General features: G+C 48.2%; 1 protein-coding gene across 1 annotated transcript; it reads right to left on the reverse strand.

Moving 5' to 3' along the window:
- Positions 1 to 2178: 2178 nt before the first annotated feature.
- Positions 2179 to 24106, reverse strand: GOT2 (glutamic-oxaloacetic transaminase 2). Its single transcript, XM_002711551.5, has 10 exons — positions 23849 to 24106; positions 15987 to 16143; positions 14364 to 14492; positions 13019 to 13078; positions 12400 to 12561; positions 12075 to 12179; positions 6155 to 6305; positions 5610 to 5775; positions 3875 to 4025; positions 2179 to 3351 (listed from the first exon to the last, which is right to left on the reverse strand). Exons 1-10 carry the CDS (start codon positions 23935 to 23937, stop codon positions 3229 to 3231), a joined length of 1293 nt encoding a protein of 430 aa, XP_002711597.1. The 5' UTR covers positions 23938 to 24106; the 3' UTR covers positions 2179 to 3228.
- Positions 24107 to 25343: the final 1237 nt, after the last annotated feature.

Genomic DNA, 25343 nt, shown 5'->3' on the forward strand with positions numbered 1-25343 from the left:
ACTGGCAATCCAGTTTGCACATCATTTTTAAAAAAACTGAATTAGGTGGCCGGTGCCGTGGTTCACTAGGCTAATCCTCTGCCTGCGGCGCTGGCACTCCGGGTTCTAGTCCCGGTCGGGGCGCCGGATTCTGTCCCAGTGGCTCCTCTTCCAGTCCAGCTCTCTGCTGTGGCCCGGGAAGGCAGTGGAAGATGGCCCAAGTGCTTGCGCCCTGCACCCGCATGGGAGACCAGGAGAAGCACCTGGCTCCTGGCTTCAGATTGGCGCAGTGCGCCGGCCGTAGTGGTCATTTGGGGGGTGAACCAACAGAAGGAAGACCTCTGTCTAACTCTCCCTGGCAAAAAAAAATATATAAATTAAAAATAAAAAAAATTAGGGGCCACTGTTGTGACATAGTGGGTGTAGTCACTGCCTGTGGTGCCAACATCCCATATGGGCACTGGTTTGTATCCCAGCTGCTCCACTTCTGATCCAGCTCTCTCTTAATGGCCTGGGCAGAATAGAAGATGGCCCAAGTGCTTGGGACCCTGCCACCCACGTGGGAGATCTGAAAGAATTTCCTGGCTTTGGCCTGGCCCAGCACTGGGGGGATACATCAGGATCAGCGTGGTATGCCGACCGCAGCGCGCCAGCCATGGCAGCCATTGGAGGATGAACCAATGGCAAAAGGAAGACCTTTCTCTCTCTCTTTCTCTCTCACTATCCACTCTGCCTGTCAAAAAAAAAAAAAAAAAAAAGGCAGAGTTACACAGAGATAGGGAAAGGCAGAGATCTTCCATCCACTGATGTATCCCCCCAGTGCTGGGCCAGGCCAAAGCCAGGAAATTCTTTCAGATCTCCCACGTGGGTGGCAGGGTCCCAAGCACTTGGGCCATCTTCTATTCTGCCCAGGCCATTAAGAGAGAGCTGGATCAGAAGTGGAGCAGCTGGGATACAAACCAGTGCCCATATGGGATGTTGGCACCACAGGCAGTGACTACACCCACTATGTCACAACAGTGGCCCCTAATTTTTTTTAATTTATATATTTTTTTTTGCCAGGGAGAGTTAGACAGAGGTCTTCCTTCTGTTGGTTCACCCCCCAAATGACCACTACGGCCGGCGCACTGCGCCAATCTGAAGCCAGGAGCCAGGTGCTTCTCCTGGTCTCCCATGCGGGTGCAGGGCGCAAGCACTTGGGCCATCCTCCACTGCCTTCCCGGGCCACAGCAGAGAGCTGGCCTGGAAGAGGGGCAACCGGGACAGAATCCGGCGCCCCAACCGGGACTAGAACCCGGTGCGCAGGTGCCACTAGGTGGATGATTAGCCTATTGAGCCACGGCGCCGGCCTCAAATTAGTAAGTCTTAAAAAGCTGTGCTATCAGCTTTTAAGCACAAAGGATCCCCATAAAAATTGGGACTTTCTTTTGAAAAATTTAAGACCTACAACCTAGGCTTGCAGTCTCAGTTCCTGCCACTTCCCCACTTCATTTCCGATCCATTTCAGAGAGTTGATCACCAATGATCATCTTAACTCCAGTTCATACCTTTTTGTTTGTTACTTTCGTTCACTTCTTTTTGTTGCTGAAGATTTTTAACATTTGAGACAGAAACAGACCTTTTATCTGCTGGTTCACTCCCCGAATGCCCCTAACAGCCTTCTGGCTGGGACTGAGGCTGGGAACTAGGAAATCAATTCAGATCTCCCACACGGGTGGCACGAGCCCAGTTACTTCAGCCAAAACCACTGCCTCACAAGATACCCATTAGCAGGAAGCTGGGGTCAGGAGCTGGAGCTGGGACTTGAACACAGGTACCCTGATGCAGGACATGCGTATCTTAATCGCTAGGTCAAATGCCTACTCCACAATTCACTTTTATTTATTTATCATTTACTTGGCTCCTGTAGAAATATAAAGCTACCACTTCCCTTCCATCCCTTCCACCCCCTTCCATATGCACAGGATCACTTGTGCAACTCCACCTGTCACCAAGTTCTAAGGGATCATAGCCACATTCTCAACATCTTTGGGCTGGACAAGCTGAATGGCAAGATGAAGAAAGAGAAGTATCTTCAGCCAACATCTGTAATGGCTCACACATTTACTGGCTCACGGTCAGCTGGACCCAACTGGAGACTTCTGGAATACATACTCACTCCTCCCCCTGCCTCCCATGAAAGAGAAGAGCAGACAGTGGTTGGATCTACAGTAATTTTATTGTAACAGAGAAACCAGGCTGCAGTACGTCTACATGATAAGAGCAGATGGTGGTTATCTTTCTGAAGCGTGAGGCCCATGTCCATCTGGCAGCACACAAAGGCCAGAGCACCTCTTTCCTGGCACTACCGGGCATTGCCTGACTCGTGATGTGAGAAGAGTGCCGGCGCAGCCACAACGAATGAAGGCAGGAGGTCCAGTTCGCAGAGGCAGCGTCCCGAGGCGAGGCGATTGAACAATCATTGACGAGGATGCAGAAATCAAGTGCAGTTACCCAACTCTCCATTACTCTTTGCGGAGAAAAGTGAGGCTAGGCATGAGCAGAAAATGTTTATTCTTAAATAAACCCCTATAGGAGGGATTGATGGTCAGTCAGCAGAATGGGATGAAAATCTAGACTAGTTATAGGTCTTTGTGCTTAAAGAAAAGAATAGCAGTGATAAGGGAAAAGAGTATCTTTTCTTAAAAAGACAAGAAACACATTTTATTTTTCTTGCTGCAGTGGCAACAGACTCATTGGTTTTCACAAAACACCATTTTTGCAGTATGGCCTGTTGATGGTTGGCTCCATCACGGGAGGACAATCATGAGGCCACCTGACTGTTAACAACAAAGCTAGGCCTCCTCTCAGAGCCTCTAACATGTGCCATTCTGATGCTGGATCCGCAGAGGAGCCCCTAACACTGTCAGATGCTGCAGTTAAAGCTTCTGAAACCTTGCAATGGCATGACTGACAGGTCTTTTTGGTGTGATGACTTTCCTGCGCATGTAAACTCTTTTGGAAATGCTGGAGGTAAAAGGATGGAGGGAAAAGTTTGGTTTAGAGCCACAAAGTTCCAGACAGCAGCCACGGATGCCTCTGCCCTATTTCACTACATGTTCTTTTCTGAGAAACACAATTAATCGCTGAGTGCTATGCTCTGTGGTTGAAACGATCCATGTACCACCATCCACCCTCCCTTCGTGTGAATCTCACAACAGCAGAGGCTGAAGACGGAAAGGTTGTCTCTGTTTCCTGGCACCAGAGAAATTACTTGGTGACCTGGTGAATGGCATGGGCAAGGTAGCCCACATTGCCAGAAGTGACGCCAGCCACAGAGATGCGACCGTCCTTTGTCATGTAGATGGAGAACTCCTTGGTCAGCCGCTCCACCTGCAGAGGGAAAAGAGCCTGGTATTTTCTGTTGGTCAAGGGGATTTTCCCAGCCCCACCATGGCACAATGACCAACTTGCTAAAGTAGGAGAATCACAGAAGGTCTATTTTCTCACTTAAGCTCTATTCCCAGAATTTGGTTTGCTAGTTTAGAGTGAAAGACTAGTAAAAAGCTATTTTAAAGGAGGATGATGAATTCTAGGATGTGAACAAGAGAAAACCAAAACCATCCATTGAGCAGAGAACCAGATGCAGCTACGGAACACCTCTAGCTCTCACTATGTCTTTTTGGAGAGCTAGCAGTGGTCGCAGCACAGTCAGAACGCGCTCTGCAAGCGCACGGCGTGAAACACAGGAAGGTAAACAAAATGGAATGACTGCCGCACAACACCTTCACCTAGAAGGACTCCCAAAGAACCGTCTGGAGGTGAACCCTGGATAGACTGGTGGCCTATGAGACAGTCTTCCGGCCTGCAAGGGTGGATCCGTGGGTCAACCATGGAGAACCTGGACTGCGCTCACCTGTTCAGGCTTTAGTCCTGTGAAACAAAACATGCCAATCTGGTCGGTGATGTGCTGCCAGCTGTGGGTGGAGCCTTCCTTCTTGAGGTTGGAGACCAGCTGGGTCCGCATGCCAATGATGCGGTCTGCCATGCCTTTCACTTCCTGCAACCTGTGGGGAAAGCCAGAGATGCAGCTCCCTCTGGCCGAGCACTCAGAGATGCGCCAGAGGCCACTGCCGTTTTTACCTCCCTAGAGGACTCCCTGGTCCGCCTAAATTCTTCAGTCCCTGCCTAAGTCCCATGCTGTCACTGGACAGACAAGAAAGCTATTTTATAGTATCCTGTTTTATATCAAAATACTATTTTGGTCAGGCAGCAAAATAATTAACACACTTAAATATTATGTGGAACAGAGCTGTGCTGAGAGCTGCAAGGAGAGGGGGCTGATTCCGTCTCGAGGCCTGCGGGAGGCACTTCCCTGACTGCACACAGCTCGCTTGGTTCAGCACACAACCTTCCCCTTCCTGAGATTCTACCCTTTCCACTCCATTCCCACTGCTCTGTGGGAAATTCCTGTTGGCTTCCTCACCAACCAGACAACTGTTAAGACACTGATAGCTTATATCCCCTATTCTTAAGTGTTCATTGCTGAACCATCTTTCTAAAATGGAGAGAAACATGCTTACAAGCTGCCAATTAGAGACCAAGTAAGGGTTGTAGTAATATCTTATCTGACTCAGTGACACTTTATCTAATCGGGAACTTGCACATAAAAATCTGCATCTGTGGTTTCTCTTGATAAACGAGAAGCGGGCAGCACTGTATTATCGTGTGATTGCTGGCTGGAGCTGAGGTGGCCCTGGTCTCCAGAGGTGGCATCTGATTTTAAATTTCCTGCAGTTTCCATTCATTTACCCACCCACCCACCCACCCATCCATTTCTACTCACTATGAGGCCTGGGTCCTAAAGGCACCGAGTACGACCACAGATCAATCCCTGCTACCATAGCAACACCCTGCCAGCCTCCTTGTTATCGAGAGAACAAAGGTCTGACTTCTCAAACAATCAAGGTGCTCTGTGGCCTGCTCACCCTTCTGCTTGGCTGCCTTGTACACTTCTCCTCACACTCTGTATTTTTGCTACAGGAACAACTCGAGGATTTCTACGCAAGCTGTTGGTCTCATGCCTGTACCCTTCCTTTCCTTTGGGAAAAAAAGCCCTCTCCTCTCTTGAGGGCTGAATCAGGTCTGCTGTTTCTAGGGAGAGACCAACTTGCGCATCTGAAAGTGCAGACACAGTGCACACCCATGCATGCTGGGATCTGTGAGGTGCTGTGTGTTTTTCTTTTTTTTGACAGGCAGAGTGGACAGTGAGAGAGAGACAGAGAGAAAGGTCTTTTGCCGTTGGTTCACCCTCCAATGGCTGCCGCGGCCGGCGCCCCACGCTGATCCAAAGGCAGGAGCCAGGTGCTTATCCTGGTCTCCCATGGGGTGCAGGGCCCAAGCACTTGGGCCTTCCTCCACTGCACTCCCGGGCCACAGCAGAGAGCTGGCCTGGAAGAGGGGCAACCGGGACAGAATCTGGCGCCCCGATCGGGACTAGAACCCGGTGTGCCGGCGCCGCAAGGTGGAGGATTAGCCTAGTGAGCCGCGGCGCCGGCCGGTGCTGTGTGTTTCTAAGGGCCGGTTCCACATCAGCTCTGAAGGAGCAGCGATGAAGGCTGGAGGTCTGCGGAGCAGCAACAAGCCTTTACCATTGCTTTCGCAAATCCGGGGAAGTCAGAATCGTGGAGGCAATCCGGGCCCCATGGATAGGAGGGTTGGAATACATCGGACGGATCAAGATCTTCAACTGCGACTCCACCCTTTTGGCTTCATCTGCATCTTTGCAGATCACAGTGAAGGCTCCAACACGTTCACCTGAAAAGACAAAGTGGATCTTGCCTTCCAGTTCCCCATTTAACACGCTGAAGCGAATCACAATCAAGTCTGTGCGGGCACAGGGGACGATCTGAGAACTCAAGAGAATCCAGTCTCTTTTTATTGTATCATCTTCTTAGTTCATGGTCAGTCTCTTTTTGTGTAGAGAAGCAGTGATCTTTTCTTTGGTGGGGGAATTCAAGGACACTGAAGAAGACATGGCTGAGAAAATCAGTTAAATGCACTATACCAGCCTTTCCTCTCTGAGTAGGGAGGCACACGCAGTCACAAGCCACCCCCTGTATGCCACTGTGGCATTCTCTCCCAGCTCTTCTTTAAACTCACTAGCACACAGAACACACGGGGGCCCTTAGCTTACCATATAAGCCCATGTTCTTGGCGTATGACTGGCAGAGACACACATTAATGCCCTGTTCAATGAAGTGGCGCACAGCCCAGGCGTCCTTGTCACCATCACCACTGGCAAAGCCTTGGTAGGCCATGTCAAAGAACGCGAACAGATTCCTTTTCTGGGAAGGAAGAGGAGACCACAGCTTTAGGCATTCTGCCAGAAGATGCCCGGGATGGCTGCTTACATACAGACAGCAGCATTCTAACCCAGCTGTAGTTTGGGAGATGATTCATATATCAAAATACTATTCATTTTCTTAGTTAAGATAGCAACATGCTTTTTTGTTTGTTTTTAACCTTTGGTAGATATAGTCCCTCAAGAAGACACTGAGAGAAAAGAATCTCAATCTCAGTTTGCCTAGAATGTTGCTTAGTCAACAGAAAGTTTTTCTAAGGCCCACAGTGGCCTGGGTAATTATTTCTGGCTCAGTCAACCCAAGACCAGCACCAGCCTATTGTGGGGTTAATGTGACCCTGTCATACTCATATTCAGGGCTCATGAAAAGGCCTAAATAGAACCATCTCACTTTTTTTTTTTTTTTTTTTTTTGACAGGCAGAGTTAGACAGCAAGAGAGAGAGACAGAAAGGTTTTCCTTCTGTTGGTTCACCCCCCAAATGGCCGCTACGGCCGGTGTGCTGCGCGGATCCGAAGGCAGGAGCCAGATGCTTCCTCCCGGTCTCCCATGTGGGTACAGGGCCGAAGCACTTGGGCCATCCTCCACTGCCTTCCCGGGCCACAGCAGAGAGCTGGACTGGAAGAGGGGCAACAGGGACAGGACCAGCGCCACAACCGGGACTAGAACCCGGGGTGCCGGCGCCGCAGGTGGAGGATTAGCCTAGTGAGCCACAGCGCCAGCCCATCTCACTTCTTTAAAAAAAGTTATTTATTTACTTCTCTGAAAGGTAGAGAGAGACAGAGAGGGAGAGAGACCTTCTATATGCTGGTTCACTTCCCAAAGCCTGCAACACCCAGGACTAGGGTTAGGCCAACCAGAAGCCTAGAGTCAGGAACTCCATCTGGGTTTCCTACAGGGGTGGCAGGGGCCAAAGCACTTGGGACATCATCTGCTGCCTTCCTAGGTACATTAACAGGAACTGGAACAGAAGCAGGGCAGCCAGGACTCAAAGCAGCACTCTGATATGAGATGTGGGTGTTGTAAGCGGCAGTTTAACTCACTACACCATAACACTGGCACCCTTATCTTTTTTTTTTTTTAATTTATTTTCATTTTATTTGAAAGGCAGACACATACACACAGAAAGACAAACAGATCTTTCAATCACTGATTGACTCCCCAAATGCCTGCAACAGCCAGGAGCCTGAAACTCAATCCAAGTCTCCCATGGGGGAGGCTGGGACCCAAGTAGTTGAGCCATCAGTGCTGCGAGGGTGCCCATTAGTGGGAAGCTGGGATCAGAAGTGGAATTATGACTTGAACCCAGGCACTCTGATACAGGGTGCAGGTGTCCTAAAACCATCCCTTCTTTTTAAAAAAAGATTAATTTATTTGACAGAGAGTTACAGAGAGGAGAGAGAGTGAGCTCTTCCATCTGCTGGTTCACTCCCCAAATGGCAGCAATGGTCAGGGCTGGGCCAGGCTGAAACCAGGAGCCTTGAAATCCATCTGGGTCTACTGTGTGGGTGGCAGGGGCTTAAGCAGCTGGGCCACCTTCCACCGCTTTTCAGCATCCCATATGAGTGCCAATGCATGTCCTAGCTATTCCACTTCTAATTCAACACCCCGCTAATGTACCTGGGAGGGCAGTGGAAGATGACCCAAGTTCTTGGGCCTCTCACCCACATGGGAGTCTTGGAAGAAACTCCTGACTCCTGGATTCAGCCTGGCCCAGCACTGGTCATTGCGGCCACTTGGGGAGTGAACCAGTGGATAGAAGATTCTCTTTCTCCCTCCGTAACTCCACCTTCCAAACAAATAAATAAATGTTTTTAAAAAATAAAATAAAAAGCTCAGATCTGGAACAAAATAAAGATGTCCAGTTTTATCATTCTTATTCAATATAATACTGGAAGTACTAGCAAGAGCAATTAGGGAAGAGAAAAAAATAAATAGCATCATTAATTGAAAAAGACAATCAAAATATCCATGTTGGGGCCAGCATCCCATATGGGTGCCAGTTCAATCCCAGCTGCTACACTTCCCATCCAGCTCTCTGCTGTGGCCTGGGAAAACAGAAGATGGCCCAAGTCCTTGGGCCCCTGCACTCGCGTGGGAGATCTGGAAGAAGATCCAGGCTCCTGGCTTTGGATCGGCTCAGCTCCAGCCATTGCAGCCATTTAGGGAGTGAACCAGAGAATGGAAGACGTATCTCTCTGCCTCTCTATAACTTTGCTTTGCAAATAAATAAATAAATCTTTTAAAAAAATGCATGTTTATGGATGCAGATGACAAGGATCTCCCATCCTTTGGTTCACTCCCCAAATACCCGTAGCAGTTGGGGCTTTGCCAGACTGAAGTCAGGGGCCAAATATCTAGGTCTTCCATGTGGGTGGCAGGAACCCAAGTGCTTGAGCCATCATCCACTGCCTTCCCAGGTCATTAGCAGGGAGCTGGATCGGAAGTGAAGCACTGGGACACAAACTGGCATCCATATGGCTTAGTGCACTATGCCACAATGCTGGCCCCTCATTGTAAAGATCTTTTACTTCTTTGTTTTTTTTTTTTTTTTTTTTTTTTTGTAATTATGAATGGGATTCCTTTCTTGATTTCTCTTTCAGCAAGATCTTTATTGGCGTATAAAAATGCTACTTGATTTTATATCCTGTGACTTTTCTGAATTGGTTTATCAGTTTTTTTTTTTTTTTTTTTTGACAGGCAGAGTGGATAGTGAGAGAGAGAGACACAGAGAGAGAGAAAGGTCTTCCTTTTGCGGCTGGTTCACCCTCCAATGGCCGCCACGGCTGGTGCGCTGCAGCCGGTGCACTGCACTGATCCGAAGGCAGGAGCCAGGTGCTTTTCCTGGTCTCCCATGGGGTGCAGGGCCCAAGCACTTGGGCCATCCTCCACTGCCTTCCCGGGCCACAGCAGAGAGCTGGCCTGGAAGAGGGGCAACCGGGACAGAATCCAGTGCCCTGACCGGGACTAGAACCCGGTGTGCCAGCGCCGCTAGGTGGAGGATTAGCCTATTGAGCCGCAATGCCGGCCAGGTTTATCAGTTCTAACAGTTTTTGGTATAGTGTTTAGATTTTTCTAAGTACAAAATCATATCATTTGGGACCAAGTGCTTGGGTCCCTGCCACCCATGTGGGAGACTTGGATAAAGTTCCTGGCTTCAACCTGGCTCATCTCTGGCCACTGCGGCCACGTGGGAGTGAACCAGTGGACAGAACTCTCTCTGTCTCTCCCTCTCTAATTTTGACTTTCAAATATAAATAAATCTGTAAAAAAGAGCTCTACAATGAAAATTATAAGACACAGATGGAAAGAAATCATCAAGGATACCCAAAAACATGTAGATATTCCTTATTCATGGGTGGTAAGAATTAATATTGTTAATGTGTCCATACTACATAAAGCAATCCTCAGATTCAATGCCATCCCTATCAAAATGCCAATAACATTCTTCACAGAATTAGAAAAAGCAATTCTAGCATCCATATGGAACCACAAAAGACTAGAATATCCACAGCAATCCTGACCAAAAACAAAACAAAAAGACAAAATAACAACAACAAAAAACAAAAATCAAGCTGGAGGGATCACAATACTTGATTTCAAAGTTTACTACAGGGACCAGCACTTTGGTGCAGTGGGTTAACGCCCTGGCCTGAAGCACTGGCATCCCATATGGGCGCAGGTTTGAGACCCAGCAGCTCCACTTCTGATCCAGCTCTCTGCTACAGCCTGGGTAAACAGTGGGATATGGCTCAAGTCCTTGGGCCCCTGCACCTGCGTGGGAGACCTGGAAAAAGCTCCTGGCCCCTGGCTTTGGATCAGCTCAGCTCTGGCCATTACAGTCATTTGCGCAGTGAACCAGCAGATGGAAGACCTCTCTGTCTCTCTGGTTCTACCTCTCTCTGTAACTGTCTTTTAAATAAATAAAATAATTCTTTTTTTTAAAGATTTATTTTGTTTATTTTAAATTCAGAGTTACACAGAAAGAGGAAAGGCAGAGAGAGAGAGAGAGAGAGAGAGAGAGAGAGAACGCGCGAGCGCACTGTCTTCCATCCGATGGTTCACTCCCCAATTGGCCGCAACGGCCGGAGCTGCATGGATCTGAAGCCAGGAGCCAGGAGCTTTTTCCGGGTCTCCCATGTGTGCAGGGGCCCAAGCACTTGGGCCATCTTTTACTGCTTTCCCAGGCCACAGCAGAGAGCTGGATTAGAAGTGGAGCAGCCGGGTCTCGAACTGGCACCTTTATGGGATGCTGGCGCTTCAGGCCAGGGTGTTAACCCGCTGCGCCACAGTGCTGGCCCCATAAATAAAATAATTCTTTAAAAAAAAAACCCAAAAACTGGGTATACAAACAATGAAAGTAGAACCCTATTCTCACCATTTAAAAAAATCAACTCAAAATGTTTCAAAATATCTAAATGTAGGACCTGAAGCTGTGAAACTGCTGGAAGAAAACAGGAGAAATACTTCAAGACACTGACGTAGGTGATGACTTCTTGGATAAGACCCCGAAAGTATGGGCAACAAAGCAAAAGCAGACAAGTGGGATTATATCAAACTCAGAAGCTTCTGCACAGAAAAGGAAACAATCAACAGAGTGAAGGACCATCAGACAGAATGGGAAAATATTTACAAGCTGCTTATCTGAAACAAGGTTAATATCTAGAATGTATCAGGAACTCAAAAAACTCAACAGCAGCAAAAACAACCTATCCAGTTAAGAAATGGGCAAAGGACTGAATAGATAGGTCTCAGAAAAGAAATACAAATGGCCAACAAATACATTTTAAAAAGCTGGTTTAACTAGTCATCAAGACCACAGGAAGATAGCCCCTCACCCCTGTCAGAATGACTATTATCAAAGATAGAAAGTGGAGGCAGCATTGTGGCACAGCAGGTTAAGCTGCTGCCTGAGATGCTGGCATCCCATACGAGCAATGGTTTCAGTTCTGGCCATTCCAGTCTGCTCCAGCTCCCTGTTAATGCGCCTGGGAAAGCAGCTGAAGATGGCCCAAGTGTTTGGACTCCTGCCACCCATGTGGGAAATCCAGACTGAGCTCCTGGCTCCTGGCTCCTGGCTCCTGGCTTTGGTCTGGCCCGGCCTGAGCCAGGATGGTCATATGGGCAGTAAACCAAGGGATGGAAGCTCTTTCTCTCTTTCTCTCTAACTCTGCCTTTCAAATAAACAAACTAATCTTAAAACCAACCAACAAAAACAGTACATAAAAGGAGGAAAAAATAGCCAGTGACCAGGGCAGATATAATAGTAGATAGATACCATAGGGCCCCTAGCTTATTGTACAGGCTCAGCAACAAATCTGATCAGAATTTTGAACATCTAGGCTGAAAAAAAATTATTTTTGAACCATTCATATATCATTAACTACAGAACTGCTAATTATACAAGCTCTTTACTGTCAGCTTATCCAATGTAGAAATTTTATACAGACTCAAGGTTAATTTGCACTGTCAAGAGCCTGATAAGTAGGGTCAGCGCTGTGGTGTAGTAGGTAAAGCCACTGCATATGGTGCTGGCATCCCATACGGGTACAGGTTTGAGTCCTGGTTGCTCTACTTCCAATCTAGCTCTTGGCCATGGCCTGGGAAAACAGTCTCTCCCTGAGTCTATGCCACTCTGCCTTTCAAATAATGCCACTCTGCCTTTCAAATAAGTAAATAAATAAATAGTCTGATAAGCATCCAAGGCTAATTACTCAACACAGAATTGCCACCGATCAGCTCCTCCTCCTCACCTTCACCACTGTTGCTATTTCCTTCCACTGCTCAGGCCGAGGATCCACTCCTGTGGGATTGTGGGCACAGGCATGCAACAGAAGAACACTTTGCTCTGGAATTTTCTAAAGAGAAGAACAACCATGGGATGACTTTCCTTTGTAGCTTTAGAGGAGACAATTTACCTGAAATGCCACAAGTCACTGTCATTTGACAAGTAACAAAGATAACCCGAGCCATGGGAATTAGCTCATCCCTAGTATCTGAAGTGAGATACTGGGAGCTGGGAGACCTCAGATGTCTGCAGGAGTTCCTCTCCCCTCCCACCCGGAAATCCACACTTACTGAGATGTCCTCCAGGGCGCCTGTGAAGTCAAAACCGCAAGTCTTGGGGTCATAGTACCGATAGCTTTGTAGCTGCATGCCAGCATCCCTGAAGATGGGTGTGTGATTTCCCCAGGATGGTTTGGGCAGAAAGACATCTCGGCTGAACTTGAAAAACCTTTGCTAAAGATGGGATGACAAGGAATAGGAAAATGAAGGAAGGAGAGGCAGAAAGAGCTGTTTTATTTTGTAAGAGGACATTTTTCTCTCCTGACACCCAGCTTCTCTCTCTGGTTAAGACTGTACTGACTCAGCAGCAAGACTGCCTGGGGAGTGGGGACCTCTCTGGACCTCAGTTTCTTCATTTATATGATGGGCTACCTGCACCTCCCTCACAAGTTTTAAAAAGTTAACATATGAGAACTCTTTCATAACACCAAGTACTCAGTAAAGGGAAGTTATTATATCTTCCTTGTAATCTCTCCAAAGTAATTTCATTTTTTAAATCAGAGAACAAGAAATCTGCCAACTTCGTGGAAAGAAGAAATTTACTTCTGGGTCGGCAGTCAAAGACACACACCGCAGACATCCCTGTCATCCTCCACAACCGGCACTTTCCCAGAGGAGTTTCCAGACTCACCAGAAAACTGGCTCCGATCCTTAGGGCCCCCGTTCCAGAGATGGTCTGCACGGTGACAAACTGGAAGAGAGACACCCGTGGTTAGTGATGTGCAGCTCTCCCTGCACAGGCTCTGGCCCAGAGAAGCCTGGGAAACTCCTTACGGCTCACGAGGAACATCCCATGATGGAAATGCCTGATAAGCATGTGTCTCTAAACCTGCCAACTTTAAAGAACAAGTAAACCATAGCAGGTTTCAGAAATCTTTTGTTTGAAAAGGCACTGAGACGTGTAAGGCTCTATTGAACATAAACTCATTTTCTGAACAGGAATGGGAGAGGAGTAAATAGAGGGAATCCAGCTAAATATTTCCTTCTAAATTGTTTGTCTCTGCAAACGACCACCCAAGGAAATAAAAACCCGAGTGTAGGTCTGATGATATTAATGATTCACAAAGGCACAGCAATTTATAAAAGACAAGCTGATGTTATTCTAAGATAGGCTGGTCTCATTCTTAGCTTGTAATTGTCTACACCCAAGATCACAGTGTGAACACAGTGTGAACAAACAATACAGATATTTTCAAGTGGGTTAACAGCTGGTTGTATGGACAGCAACCAGACCACATTGTGTGCGTGACTTCAGGTAATTACTACCCTGGGGTCAGGCTCTCTGCTTTTCTGAGTTGACGAACTAACCTGTGAACTTGTACATCAGTCTTGCCAATAAGGTGGATTTGGGTTTTCAGAGGGGGAGGGGGAGAATGTTGACTTAATTCTGCTAATTTGTACGTTTTCTTCCTCCTAGATTTTTCCAGAAAAGTATGAAATGCATTCACTAAAAACCATGCCCTCCACCAAGCAAGCCAGCTGCAACACATTGACTCACACATGGAAAACATGGCTCCCCCTCTTTCAGTGTCCAAACTGGCTGCCAAGGGGCAGCAGAGCAGGGCCAGTCAATTAGCCCCCCACTGTGCCCCGCGGCTTGTTTCCTGCCTGCTTCTTTGGTGCGAAGCTGCAGATAAGCGAGGGGGCAAATTACGGCCCTAAAACTAGGCAAGTTCGGCATTTTTAGAGCATATTCAGTTAAATGAACACAAGCACACAGAGAAAAAGAGCAAAAGTTGTGCCAAATCCATTAGTCAACTTACTACCACACTTCCAGGAATACTAGTGCAGTTCTGAAATTTTGAAATCTTTTAATCATTGCCAGTTTACTATTTAAAGGCATGGTCACTTCAAATTAATCACTATATACTTACCGATGGCGTTCCATTTTCCTATTTGCTTCAAGTATTACAAATGTGTTTAAATGATTACTTTAAAACTGGTCCCTGTTTGATGCCAGGGCCTGCTCAGCTTACCCGGCCGCTTTTCACCACTTCGCTGTTCTCGCCCAGGGCTAGTTCTGCCGATGCCCTACAGAACTCAGCCAGTCCCCCGATGGGCAGGTATTCCTTGTCGAGACCTTTTGCAGCAATCTGAGCCTCTGCCTAGGCAAGGGAAATATAGCCTTTCACTTTTTTCTCCTTTCCAGAAATCACTGTTTATAGTTTTGTAAGTTACATTTTAGAAGGCCTTCTTTCTTATTTGACGTTAACTGTTCAGGAAGGACAAGCAGAACACTTCAATTTTATATCACAGAACAGAAATACTCCATTTTTTCTATTTTAAAGTTAGGTTTTAGGGGTGGGTGTTGAGCCTGGCAGTGAACACACCCGCGTCCCACACTGGAGTACCTGAATTTGATTTCCAGCTCTGGTTCCTAATTCCAGCTTTCAGCTAATTCAGGTTCTGGGAGGCAGCAAATGGGTTCCTGCCACCTCACAGGGACCTGGACCAAGTTCCCAACACCCAGTTTCAATCCCAGCCCAGCTCTGGTCATGGTGGGCATTTGGGGGAGTGAACTAGCCAATGGAGCTCATTCTATGTCTTCAAAAAAAATTAAAGTTAGGTTCTACAGTGTCTCTTGGTTACCAGTTAACATAAAAAGGCATTTGTGCAATGCACAAACAAGGTTTAAGAGCAATACCTAGATACATGATGATAAGACCAAATACACAAAAGAGAGACATTTCAAGGCATATAGCAGTCTAAGAGCTTCAAAGGGTAACAGTAATGGCCACATATCATCATGATTTGGAGTCAGAGGCCTGGGTGACCCTGGCCAAGCCAACTTCTTTAATCTTCCTGAGTGTTTTCTCACCTTTAGATGGAGAACAACTGCTTCTGAGTGTTACTGAGGTACGTACAAACAGTGCTTGGTTGGGTTCCAGCCTGCAACAATAGCTAACCCTTCTTGCGTAGTTTTATTTCATAGTTCAATAGAGACAAGTACAGAACACACCTAGGTAGGAGGGCTTTATTAAGGATATCAACATGAGAGAAATGGAAAATAACAGTAATCCTCATCCACAAAGGCTATTCCTCTCACGAGAAACACTTTAAATCTTTTGGTCCTCTTTTGTAGCCTCAGAATTAAACATGACACTACCCCTATTTTATAGATTGTCACAGACCCACAGAAAGTTCAGTCTTGGAAAACAGAATGTGGTCCCAACCTCTCAAAATTTTTTTAAGTGATTTATTTTATTTTCATTTTATGTAAAAGTCAGAGACAGGGAGAGCTCTTCTGTGAGCTGATTCATTCCCCAAATCCCTGCAGCAGCCAGTGTCGGACCAGTGGAAGCCAGGAGCCTGGAACTCTGGGTCTCCCGTGTGGGGGACAGGGAGCCAAGTGTCTGAGCCATCATCTTGCCTCTCAGGGTATGCATCAGTAAGAAGCTGGATCTGAAGTGGAACAGCTGAGACTCAAACCTGGTATTCCAATATGGGATGGAGGTGTTCCAAGGAGTGAGATCTGAACTGCTGTGCCAAATGCCCATCCCCCAACACCTCACTTTTACAGCCCACAAAACCCGAGTCATTTTTTCTGTCCCTCTCCAGGAACTCCCCTCAGTCTCTCCATCCTTGACTCACAAGCTCACCTTCCGGACGCTAGGGAGGACGTAAGGCTTCCCGTTATCATCCCGGTAGGCGCCAACTCCCAGATTCATCTTTTTGCTGTTTGTGTCTCTCTTGTAGGCTTCTGTAACTCCCAGGATAGGATCTGGGGGTCCCATCTCCACATGGGCCCACCAGGAGCTGAAATGAGAAAGACATTTGCTAGAGCCCCATGGCCAGAGACATTTCTGATCTGCCCAAGATCCATTTCAACAAATATTTGCATGTTTACTAGGCACAGGGCATAGCAAAAGAAGTTACTCTGGTTATGACAATTAATGATACTAGAATCAATAATGACAGGGAAGCAATTGTGTGTTTTTGGCTTTTCAAGGAAAAAACATACAGCATTGTTCTAAAGCAACAGTTCTGAAACTTCTTGGTCTTTAGGTCCATTCACAATTCTTTTTTTTTTTTTTTTGACATGTAGAGTGGACAGTGAGAGACAGAGAAAGGTCTTCCTTTTGCCATTGGTTCACCCTCCAATGGCCGCCACACCCAGCGCGCTGTGGCCTGCGCACCACGATGATCCGAAGGCAGGAGCCAGGTGCTTCTCCTCCTGGTCTCCCATGGGGTGCAGGGCCCAAGCACTTGGGCCATCCTCCACTGCACTCCCTGGCCGCAGCAGAGAGCTGGCCTGGAAGAGGGGCAACCGGGACAGAATCCGGCACCCCGACTGGGACTAGAACCCGGTGTGCCGGCGCCGCAAGGCGGAGGATTAGCCTAGTGAGCCGCGGCGCCAGCCCGAGGACCTCAAAGAGCTTTTATTTCCGGGGTATAATTATTAGTATTTACTGAATTAGAAATTGAAACAGAAATGCATTATTTCTTAGTTTGAAAGCATCCATGATGGAAACACATGGAATGCTACCACAATTAACATCTTAATATTAACATGAAAATCCTTTTGACCTTGCAACCTCACAGACATCTTGAGAGACAACTACTATACAAAGTTTGTTTGTTCCAAGTGTAAAAGAACACATGAGGAGAAAACACGGAAAGCATTCTGTGTCTTGGTTTACAGTAACTGAATCTGAAAAGAAGCTAAGATGTGTCAACATTTCAACAAAGTCTGTGCAACCTTGATGGGCTAGTTTCCTTGTTTAGTCATTAGTGACCTAACTTGCAACACAAAATTCATTCTCCCTTTTTTTGTTTTTCCTTTTTTTCTTTCTTTCTTTCTCTCTCTCTCTCTTTTTCTTTCTTTCTTTCTAACTTTCTGGGCAATCAGTGTAGATATTAGAGATTCTGTGATTTATTATTCTGTGATTTATTTTTTTTTAAAGATTTGTTTATTTATTTATTTGAAAGGCACAGTTTTAGAGAGGCAGGGAGGCAGGGGGAGAGAGAGAGAGAGAGAGAGAGAGAGAGAGAGAGAGAGAGAGATCTTCCTTCTGTTGGTTCACCCCCAAAATGGCCGCTATGGCCGGTGTGCTGTGCCGATCCAAAGCCAGGAGCCTGGTGCTTCTCCTGGTCTCCCATGCGGGTGCAGGGCCCAAGCACTTGGGCCATCCTCCACTGCACTCCCCGGCCACAGCAGAGAGCTGGACTGGAAGAAGAACAACCAGGACAGAATCCGGCACCCTGACCAGGATTAGAACCCGGTGTGCCAGCACCGCGGGCGGAGGATTAGCCTAGTGAGCCGCGGCGCCGGCCTGTTCTATCCTTTTTCTTCAGGGGAAGTAAGCAAGAAACTTTTTCTTCCCTTCCTAAATACGAGAGGTGGGGAGAGAGAGGGCGAGAGGGGGAGAGGGGAGAGAGAACACGCTTCCATCCATTGCTTCACTCTCCAAATGCCCACAACCCAAAGCCAGGAACTCAATCCGGGTCTTCCCTCCTGGGTGAGGAACTGTACTTCAGCCATTGCTGCCGCCTCCCAGGGAGTCAGGAGCCTGAGGCAGGTATTAGTTCTTACGTGGCATGAGTGTTTTAAAAGTTAGGTGAAACATCTGCCTGCAAGGTTTATTTATTTTTTAACATTTTAAATAATACAAGAGTTTATGAGTTCCTAAATCAGTCTCTAAGAACCTGCTAGATAGTGACAGCTGGGAGTATGAGAAAGGGTAGAATGATCCCTCACTACCAGATTAGTGCAGGGAAGGACTAGCAGGGAGCTGCCAACCATGCAGGTGCAGGGGAGGGGAGGAGATGACCTACAGGATAAAGCAGGCCCAGGGCACAGAGGAATATTTATGGGAGCCCTGACTAAACAGCTTGGCGAACAGGATGAAAGTACAGGGTTAGGAAGGCTTCCAGGAGGACATACCTACAAACTGAATACCAAGGGTGAAGGGAGGAGAAAAAGGACATTCGGAGTAGAGCTTTAAGAATAAAGGCAGGGGCCAGCACGGTGGTGTAGCAGGTAAAGCCGCCACCTGCAGTGCAGGCAACCCATGTGGGCACGGGTTCGTGTCCCGGCTGCTCCTCTTCCAATCCAGCTCTCTGCTATGGCTTGGGAAAGCAGTAGGAGATGGCCCAAGTCCTTGGGCCTCTGCACCAGTGCAGGAGACCCAGAAGAAGCTCCTGGCTCTGGATCGGCACAGCTCTGGCCATTGAGGCCAATTGGGGAGTGAACCAGCAGATGGAAGACCTCTCTCTCTCTCTGCCTCTCCTCTGTTACTCTTTCAAATAAAAATCTTAAAAAAAAGAAAAAGAACACAGACAAAAACAAACAAAAAAGGGTTAAGGGTGACAAAGAGTTAGGTGCTGCTGCAGCAGGAAGTAGAAGAAAGCTCAAGTAGGTAGCTAAGTTCTCTCAATAATCATTTATCTAATCTCAACCAATCAAACGCTTCGGCATGCACAGGCCAAGATCACCGAGCTCACCAACTGACAAGCTTGTATATTACTTCCCTAGAATTTCTTTCTCAACAATGCCTCAGTTTCAACAGTTATAATTACTGTGCACAGTTAATTCTCTGTTATTTATGGGCAGTTTTTTTTTTTTTTTTTTTTTATTATTTTTTATTTTTATTTTTTGACCGGCAGAGTGGACAGTGAGAGAGAGAGACAGAGAGAAAGGTCTTCCTTTGCCGTTGGTTCACCCTCCAATGGCTGCCGCGGCCGGCGCACCGCGCTGATCCGATGGCAGGAGCCAGGAGCCAGGTGCTTTTCCTGGTCTCCCATGGGGTGCAGGGCCCAAGCACCTGGGCCATCCTCCACTGCACTCCCTGGCCACAGCAGAGAGCTGGCCTGGAAGAGGGACAACCGGGACAGAATCCGGCGCCCCGACCGGGACTAGAACCCGGTGTGCCGGCGCCGCTAGGCGGAGGATTAGCCTAGTGAGCCGCGGCGCCGGCCTTTTTCTTTCTTTTTTAAAAATTTCTTATTTCTTTTAATGGTCTCCAATAACTTCCTGGGCAATTTCAATTCTGGGCAAATGAAGCTCAGCCACCTGCCAGCTGGTGAGCATAGGCAAGTAGACTGATTTCTCTAAGTGTCAACTTTCCTTATCTGTAAAATGGGGGCACAACGAGACCTACCTCACAAGGTTGGTATAAGGATGAAACAACACTGAGAATCTAGCTAGGCAAGGTGAGTGCTTGAGGTTAGCTGGTATTATTGCTGGTAAATTACAACTACCACACTTTGACTTGTAACTACTCTGCCACTAGTATGGAGCCTGCTGAGGTCAGCACGCTCACAAAGAGCATGTGGCCAGATAACCTTATGATTTTAGCTTGTCAATTACTACTAAGGGGCAGGCATGTTGTGGCACAGGGGGTACAACTACCTCTTGTGACATCTGCATCCCATATTGGAGTGCCAGTGCAAGTCCTGACTGCTCCGCTTCCAATCTGGCTCCCTGCTAACCTACTTAGGAAAGCAGCAGATGATGGACCAAGTATGTGTGTCCTTGCCACCCACCTGGGACACCCAGATGGAGTTTCAAGCTCCTGGCTTTGGCTTGACCCAGCCCCAGCTGCTGAGTACACTTGGGGAGTGCATCAGTTAGTTGCTGGAAGATCTCTTTTGGATTCCAAATAAGTAAATCTTTTTTTTTTTTTTTTTTTTTGACAGGCAGAGTGGACAGTGAGAGAGAGAGAGAGACAGAGAGAAAGGTCTTCCTTTGCCGTTGGTTCACCCTCCAATGGCTGCTGCGGCCGGTGCGTTGTGGCTGGCACACCGCGCTGATCTGAAGGCAGGAGCCAGGTGCTTCTCCTGGTCTCCCATGGGGTGCAGGGCCCAAGCACTTGGGCCATCCTCCACTGCACTCCTGGGCCACAGCAGAGAGCTGGCCTGGAAGAGGGGCAACCGGGACAGAATCCGGTGCCCCGACTAGGACTAGAACCTGGTGTGCCGGCGCTGCAAGGCGGAGGATTAGCCTATTGAGCCGTGGCGCCGGCCCCAAATAAGTAAATCTTACAAAACATTACTACTCATTATTTTCCAGAACTTTGGGAGGCTGTCATTATCACCGTTACCCTTCGGCAGCTCTAGGCCAGGACTCAGAAACCGCCCTGCCCTCTTTTTGTTACTCTAGGTTACTTGTTTGTTCCTAGTATCTAACAGTAAGAAAGAGATATTTTGAAACTTCTGAACTGGGCCTGAGAAAAGCTTGCATTTTTCCTTTCTAAATGCGTATTTATTTTCATCTACTTGAAGGGCAGAGTGACAGACAGCTATCCCATCTGCTGGCTCACCCTCCAAATGTCCACAACAGCTGGGGTTGGGCCAGGTCTCCGACATGGGTGCAGAGGTCCAAGCAGTTGGGCCATCCTCTGTTGCTTTCCCAAGCACATTAGCAGGGAGCTAGACTGGAAGTAGAACAGCTGGGATTTGAACCGGTGCCTACATAGGATGCCAGCACTGCAGGTGGTAATTAACCTGTTATGTCACATCAGCCCCTCTGAAGAACAATTCTAAAAGCAATTTCAAAATGAATTTTAAACACTCTAAGTATAGGAGCAGGGATGCTCAATTTGATTAGCCCTACATTAGCAACTGTTTCAGGTCCTCAATGCCTTTCATTATTCTATTCCTTAAAATGGCAAAGAAACACACTTTAAGAACTCTGATGTTGGGGCCAGCACTGTGGCGCAGCAGGTTAAAGCCCTGGCCTGAAGTGCCGGCATCCCATATGGGCACTGGTTCTAGTCCCAGCTGCTCCTTTTCCGATCCCGCTCTCTGCTACGGCCTGGGATAGCAGTAGAAGATGGCCCGGGTCCTTGGGCCCCTGCACCCACGTGGGAGGCTTGGAGGATGCTCCTGGCTCCTGGCTTTGGATCGGCACAGTTCTGGCTGTTGCAGCCATCTGGGGAGTGAACCAGTGGATGGAAGACCCCCCCACCCTCCTTCTCTCTCTGTGTAACTCTGACTTTCAAATAAATAAAATAAATCTAAAAACAAACAAACAAAAAACTCATGTTTTTAAAAGGCATTGCAAAAAAAAAAAAAAAAAAAAAGGAATTGCAGTAGATGAAAACAAGAGTGCTCCAGGGACATAATCAATACTGATAACCTGAGACCTACATAGGGACTCCTATGCACTTTGAACATAAGCACAAAACCTCAGCATTGAGCAATATTAACTGACCAACCAAAAGATGTCAGGGACAAAGGACTCAGATAGGCATTTCCAGGTCAAATGCCTTGCAATTTCCAGGGGCTTAAGTGTATTCAGTGCCATATGGCTTTAAAATGCTTTTTCCTAACATTCTTCTTATGTTAAAATGAGAAAAAAAGAAGTCAACCACTCTGTCCACGATCTTAGAGCTAAAGATGGCAGGGACAATCCCACAATTCTGATCTCCTAACTACTGGTTATTTTACCACTGGTGCACTCTGCCTTTGTAAGGGGGTCTCATGATATTCCTCATTTCACTAATAATCAGGAAAAATCAAAATACATCAGCATATCTTTCTTTGTTGACCTGTGATTATGTCTAATCTCATGTTGATCAGGTCAACAAGAAAGTTCATGCTTGTTTTAAAATTGCAGCTAACTGAAGCATTTGAATTTAGCAAGAGTTCTATTTAAATGATCCAAGTATGAACATTAGGCATTTTGTTGGATAAACCTCAGTTCTTTAGATACCAACTGCTAAAGTCTTATTGTATTAAAATGAATTTTTTTTAAAAAAAGAAACTTCAACGGGTTGAGTTTCAGTTTTTCACTTTTACCAGATGACTCTCAGTAAAGATCACCTCCACAGTGAGAGTGGAAGTTCTCATTTCCCTGTCTGAATAGGTAACACTCATGGCTGGATCTGGCACCTGGTGTTGTCACCCAATCATGCACCGCTTGTTTAAACCTGAGAATAATAATAAAGAAAGCTGGAATTGCACCTCCTCAATGGCAAGTGCTCAAGTATTTTAATAATTTAAAATCTGAGGGGTACATATTCTGCAACACTGTTTGGGTTTTTATCTAAGATGCAACATTAAAATGTCATATCTGTTTCTGTTGCTAAGTTAAAAGCCAGGGCTTAAAATAACAACAGCCAATCTGACCCACATGCCAGGCACTGGCGTAAGGGCTGCGACCCAACAGTGAACACAGTAAGGCCTCTGCTCTCATGCAACTTATATTCTAGTGGGGAAGACAGGAAAAAATAAATGAGTCAGACTGCAGGACCGCCTGAAAGGTCACACCCACAGGGATTTTCGCTAAGCACTTTAGAGATTGAGATTGCCCAGCCAAATCCAGAAAACAAGGAGTTCTTTTAAGATCACTACAATGGCGAAACATCTTTTCTTTGTAACTACAGTTTTAGATACTCCTTTCTGGTCTCCAAATCTGCTGCATGAAGGACTCCTCCCTCGTCTGGCCCACTAGGTGGGCAAGCTTTAAAGACAGCGTGCTGACGGTGCGCTAGCAAGGAGCCAACAAGGGGGAGAAGGTGTGAGAGCCCGTCTGGCCCAGCCAAGGCAGGAGAGGACAAGCAGTCCCGCGGGGCACACGGACTCCGTTGTGGGAGCAGGGTCTGCCGGAAGCTGGCTTTCACACCTGGCTTCTCAGCAGGTCTCAGCAGGTCAAAAGGGGCCGCCCCACGTCTGCTTCTTGCCCCGTTCATGTGTTTAAAGTTTCCCTCCGCATCACTCATCAATCATCACGCTTACAAAGTCCACCTGACCGCCCCCCAGTCCTAGTCAAGGCTCTGTCGCCAGCCGTCATGGACCCGAGGCTGCGAAATATTTCCTGAACCAAAGAAACCCAGCAAGACAGGGATGCACAGAGAAAGGCTGACGATTTCCCCTCAACCGGGCCGCCCCCGAACACTCAGGCTGTGACAGGGACGGAGGATGCCGCCCGCCAAGGTCATAGGATGCAGGGAGGGAGGCGGGGCCTGAACGCCGGCGCGCCGGGAACCTTTCTTCCCCAGTACGGAACCGGCAACCAGCCGTGGCCTGGCTAAGGCTGCCAGGACCAGAGGAGGCCACGACAGGTGCGCACATCGCCCCCGCCCCAGGGCCGCCGGTCAAGGGCACACGCGCCCCCCAGCGCCTCAGCCAATCGGCGAGAGGAAGCCCCGGGGCTGCAGCCAATCAGCAGCGAGCCTGGCGCCAGGGCCACCGCCCGCGCGCTCTCCGCCTCGCCCCACACCCCCATCGGCCCCTCCCCCTCCCCGACCCCTGAATGGGAGTCCGGGTGCCGCAGAGGGACACACCTCCTCCCCCAGGAGATTGCGCGGGCACGCTCTCCTGCGGTTCCCCGGGGCAGGGAGGGATGTGGCACTCGGAGGGTCACTGTGAGGCGCGGGCGCTCAACCCTCAGCCGCCAGCGACGGGAAGCCGAGGGATGGCGGCGGAAGTGTGTGTGTGTGGACAGCAGGGGTAGCTGTCCTGGGGTGCCCGCAGCTCGGCCTGCGTCCTGACTCCATCTCTGTATCTCTTGTCTTACCTGGCTCTGGCAGAGGCTGCGGCGGCGAGGCCTGGGTGGAAGGCGGAGGCGACCCCGGAGAGGACGCGGGCGGAGTGCAGCAGGGCCATGGTGGGCGGCAAGAGGGCAGTGGGCAGCTGCAGGCCGGCCGGAGCAAACGACTGACTGCTGCAGACAACGAGGCGCGAGCTCCTGCACTAGGTGAGGACAGCGACTTCCCCCGGCGAGGCTAGAGCGGCCACGCCAGCGCCGGGCTCGAGCCGCGTCATAGCGTCCCCTGGCGGCCGGGGGTGGCGAGGTCTCCGGAAAACGATGACGATGCAGTTTGCTACCGTCCACGGCCCCGGGCGCGTCATTCATTTAATCGTGCCAGACCTAAGAGGCTTGATGTTATGCCCGTTTGAAAGATGGGGAAGTGTAGGTGCAGCCTGTAAGACCCAAGATCTTACTTTACTTGGGACTGTTTGCCTAAAAGCAAGTCCTCCCAGTTTCTTCCTGTTTCCTTGTTCCCATGACAGAGAGGAGAGCTTGTGTATTTTGTGAGCGGTTGTAGGGATTAAGTGAGATTAACAGATTACGTCTAAATACAGGGCCTGATTTAGCAAGCACAAAACCGCACGTGGTTATTAATGACCAAAATTGTGTATGTCAGATCCTTAAAATTGTGTGCAGAAGGAAATAAATCAATTGTAAAGAAAAAAAATGAATAAATTTGAGACGAGTTCACAAGTCAAACAAGTCCAAGAGTGGCCTATTTCTCTGATCTTCTTTTCTAAAAGCCCAGCTAGAGCTGTGTCCCTCGCCGGTTTACTTTAGCCTCTGTGACCCCACACTGCCCCACCAAACGGTGAGGTCGGGGGCCACGGGTCTAGGTCCCTCACAGGCTGCTACCTGAGGTTCCACAGCTGTATTAGTTGGCTTGTGCTGCTGTAACATGATCACACACTGGGTGGTTTAAAACACCAGAAATGGGCTAATGTTCTGGAGACCAGAAGCCCCAAATCCAGGTGTTGACAAGATTCACGCCTTTCGGAGTCTCGGAGAGGGAATATTTTCCGTGCCTCTCTCCCAGTTTCTGGCAATTGCCTGCAGTTCCTGGCATTCCTTTGTAGTCACAGCACTGAATCTCTGTGTGCGGTCACACAACATCCCCCCCCCCCCCCCCCCCGCCAGTCTCTGTGCCTCTTGGCTTCTTTTAAGGATTCCGGTGATACTCGATTAGGGTGTTTGATAAGGGTCTCAGCTAGACTACATCTGCAAAGACTGTTCACAGTTGAGTCACATGAACAGGTACCTCGGGTCAGAGTGTGAACATAATCTTTTTGGGAGACACAACCGTTATCCTCAAAACCCAACCATTACAGCTTCTCAGTGTAAAACCTAGAGACCTTCTCACACCTTATAAGATGTCAGTGAGAGCCGGCGCCGTGGCTCACTAGGCTAATCCTCCGCCTGTGGTGGCAGCACCCTGGGTTCTAGTCCTGGTCGGGGCACCGGATTCTGTCCCAGTTGCCCC

Source organism: Oryctolagus cuniculus, chromosome 18, assembly GCF_964237555.1.
Source record: "Oryctolagus cuniculus chromosome 18, mOryCun1.1, whole genome shotgun sequence".
Classification (NCBI taxonomy): domain Eukaryota; kingdom Metazoa; phylum Chordata; class Mammalia; order Lagomorpha; family Leporidae; genus Oryctolagus; species Oryctolagus cuniculus.

Bases quoted from the DNA above. Each gene is read 5' to 3' on its own strand.
- GOT2 (XM_002711551.5), bottom strand. From the start codon at position 23,937: ATGGCCCTGCTGCACTCCGCCCGCGTCCTCTCCGGGGTCGCCTCCGCC. The intron at 5,776-6,154 runs GTAAGCTAAGGG...TTGTCTTTTCAG, and splicing joins CAAGAACATGGGCTTATATG to GTGAACGTGTTGGAGCCTTC. The intron at 4,026-5,609 runs GTAAAGGCTTGT...CTTTCCCCACAG, and splicing joins CCGGATTTGCGAAAGCAATG to GTTGCAGGAAGTGAAAGGCA.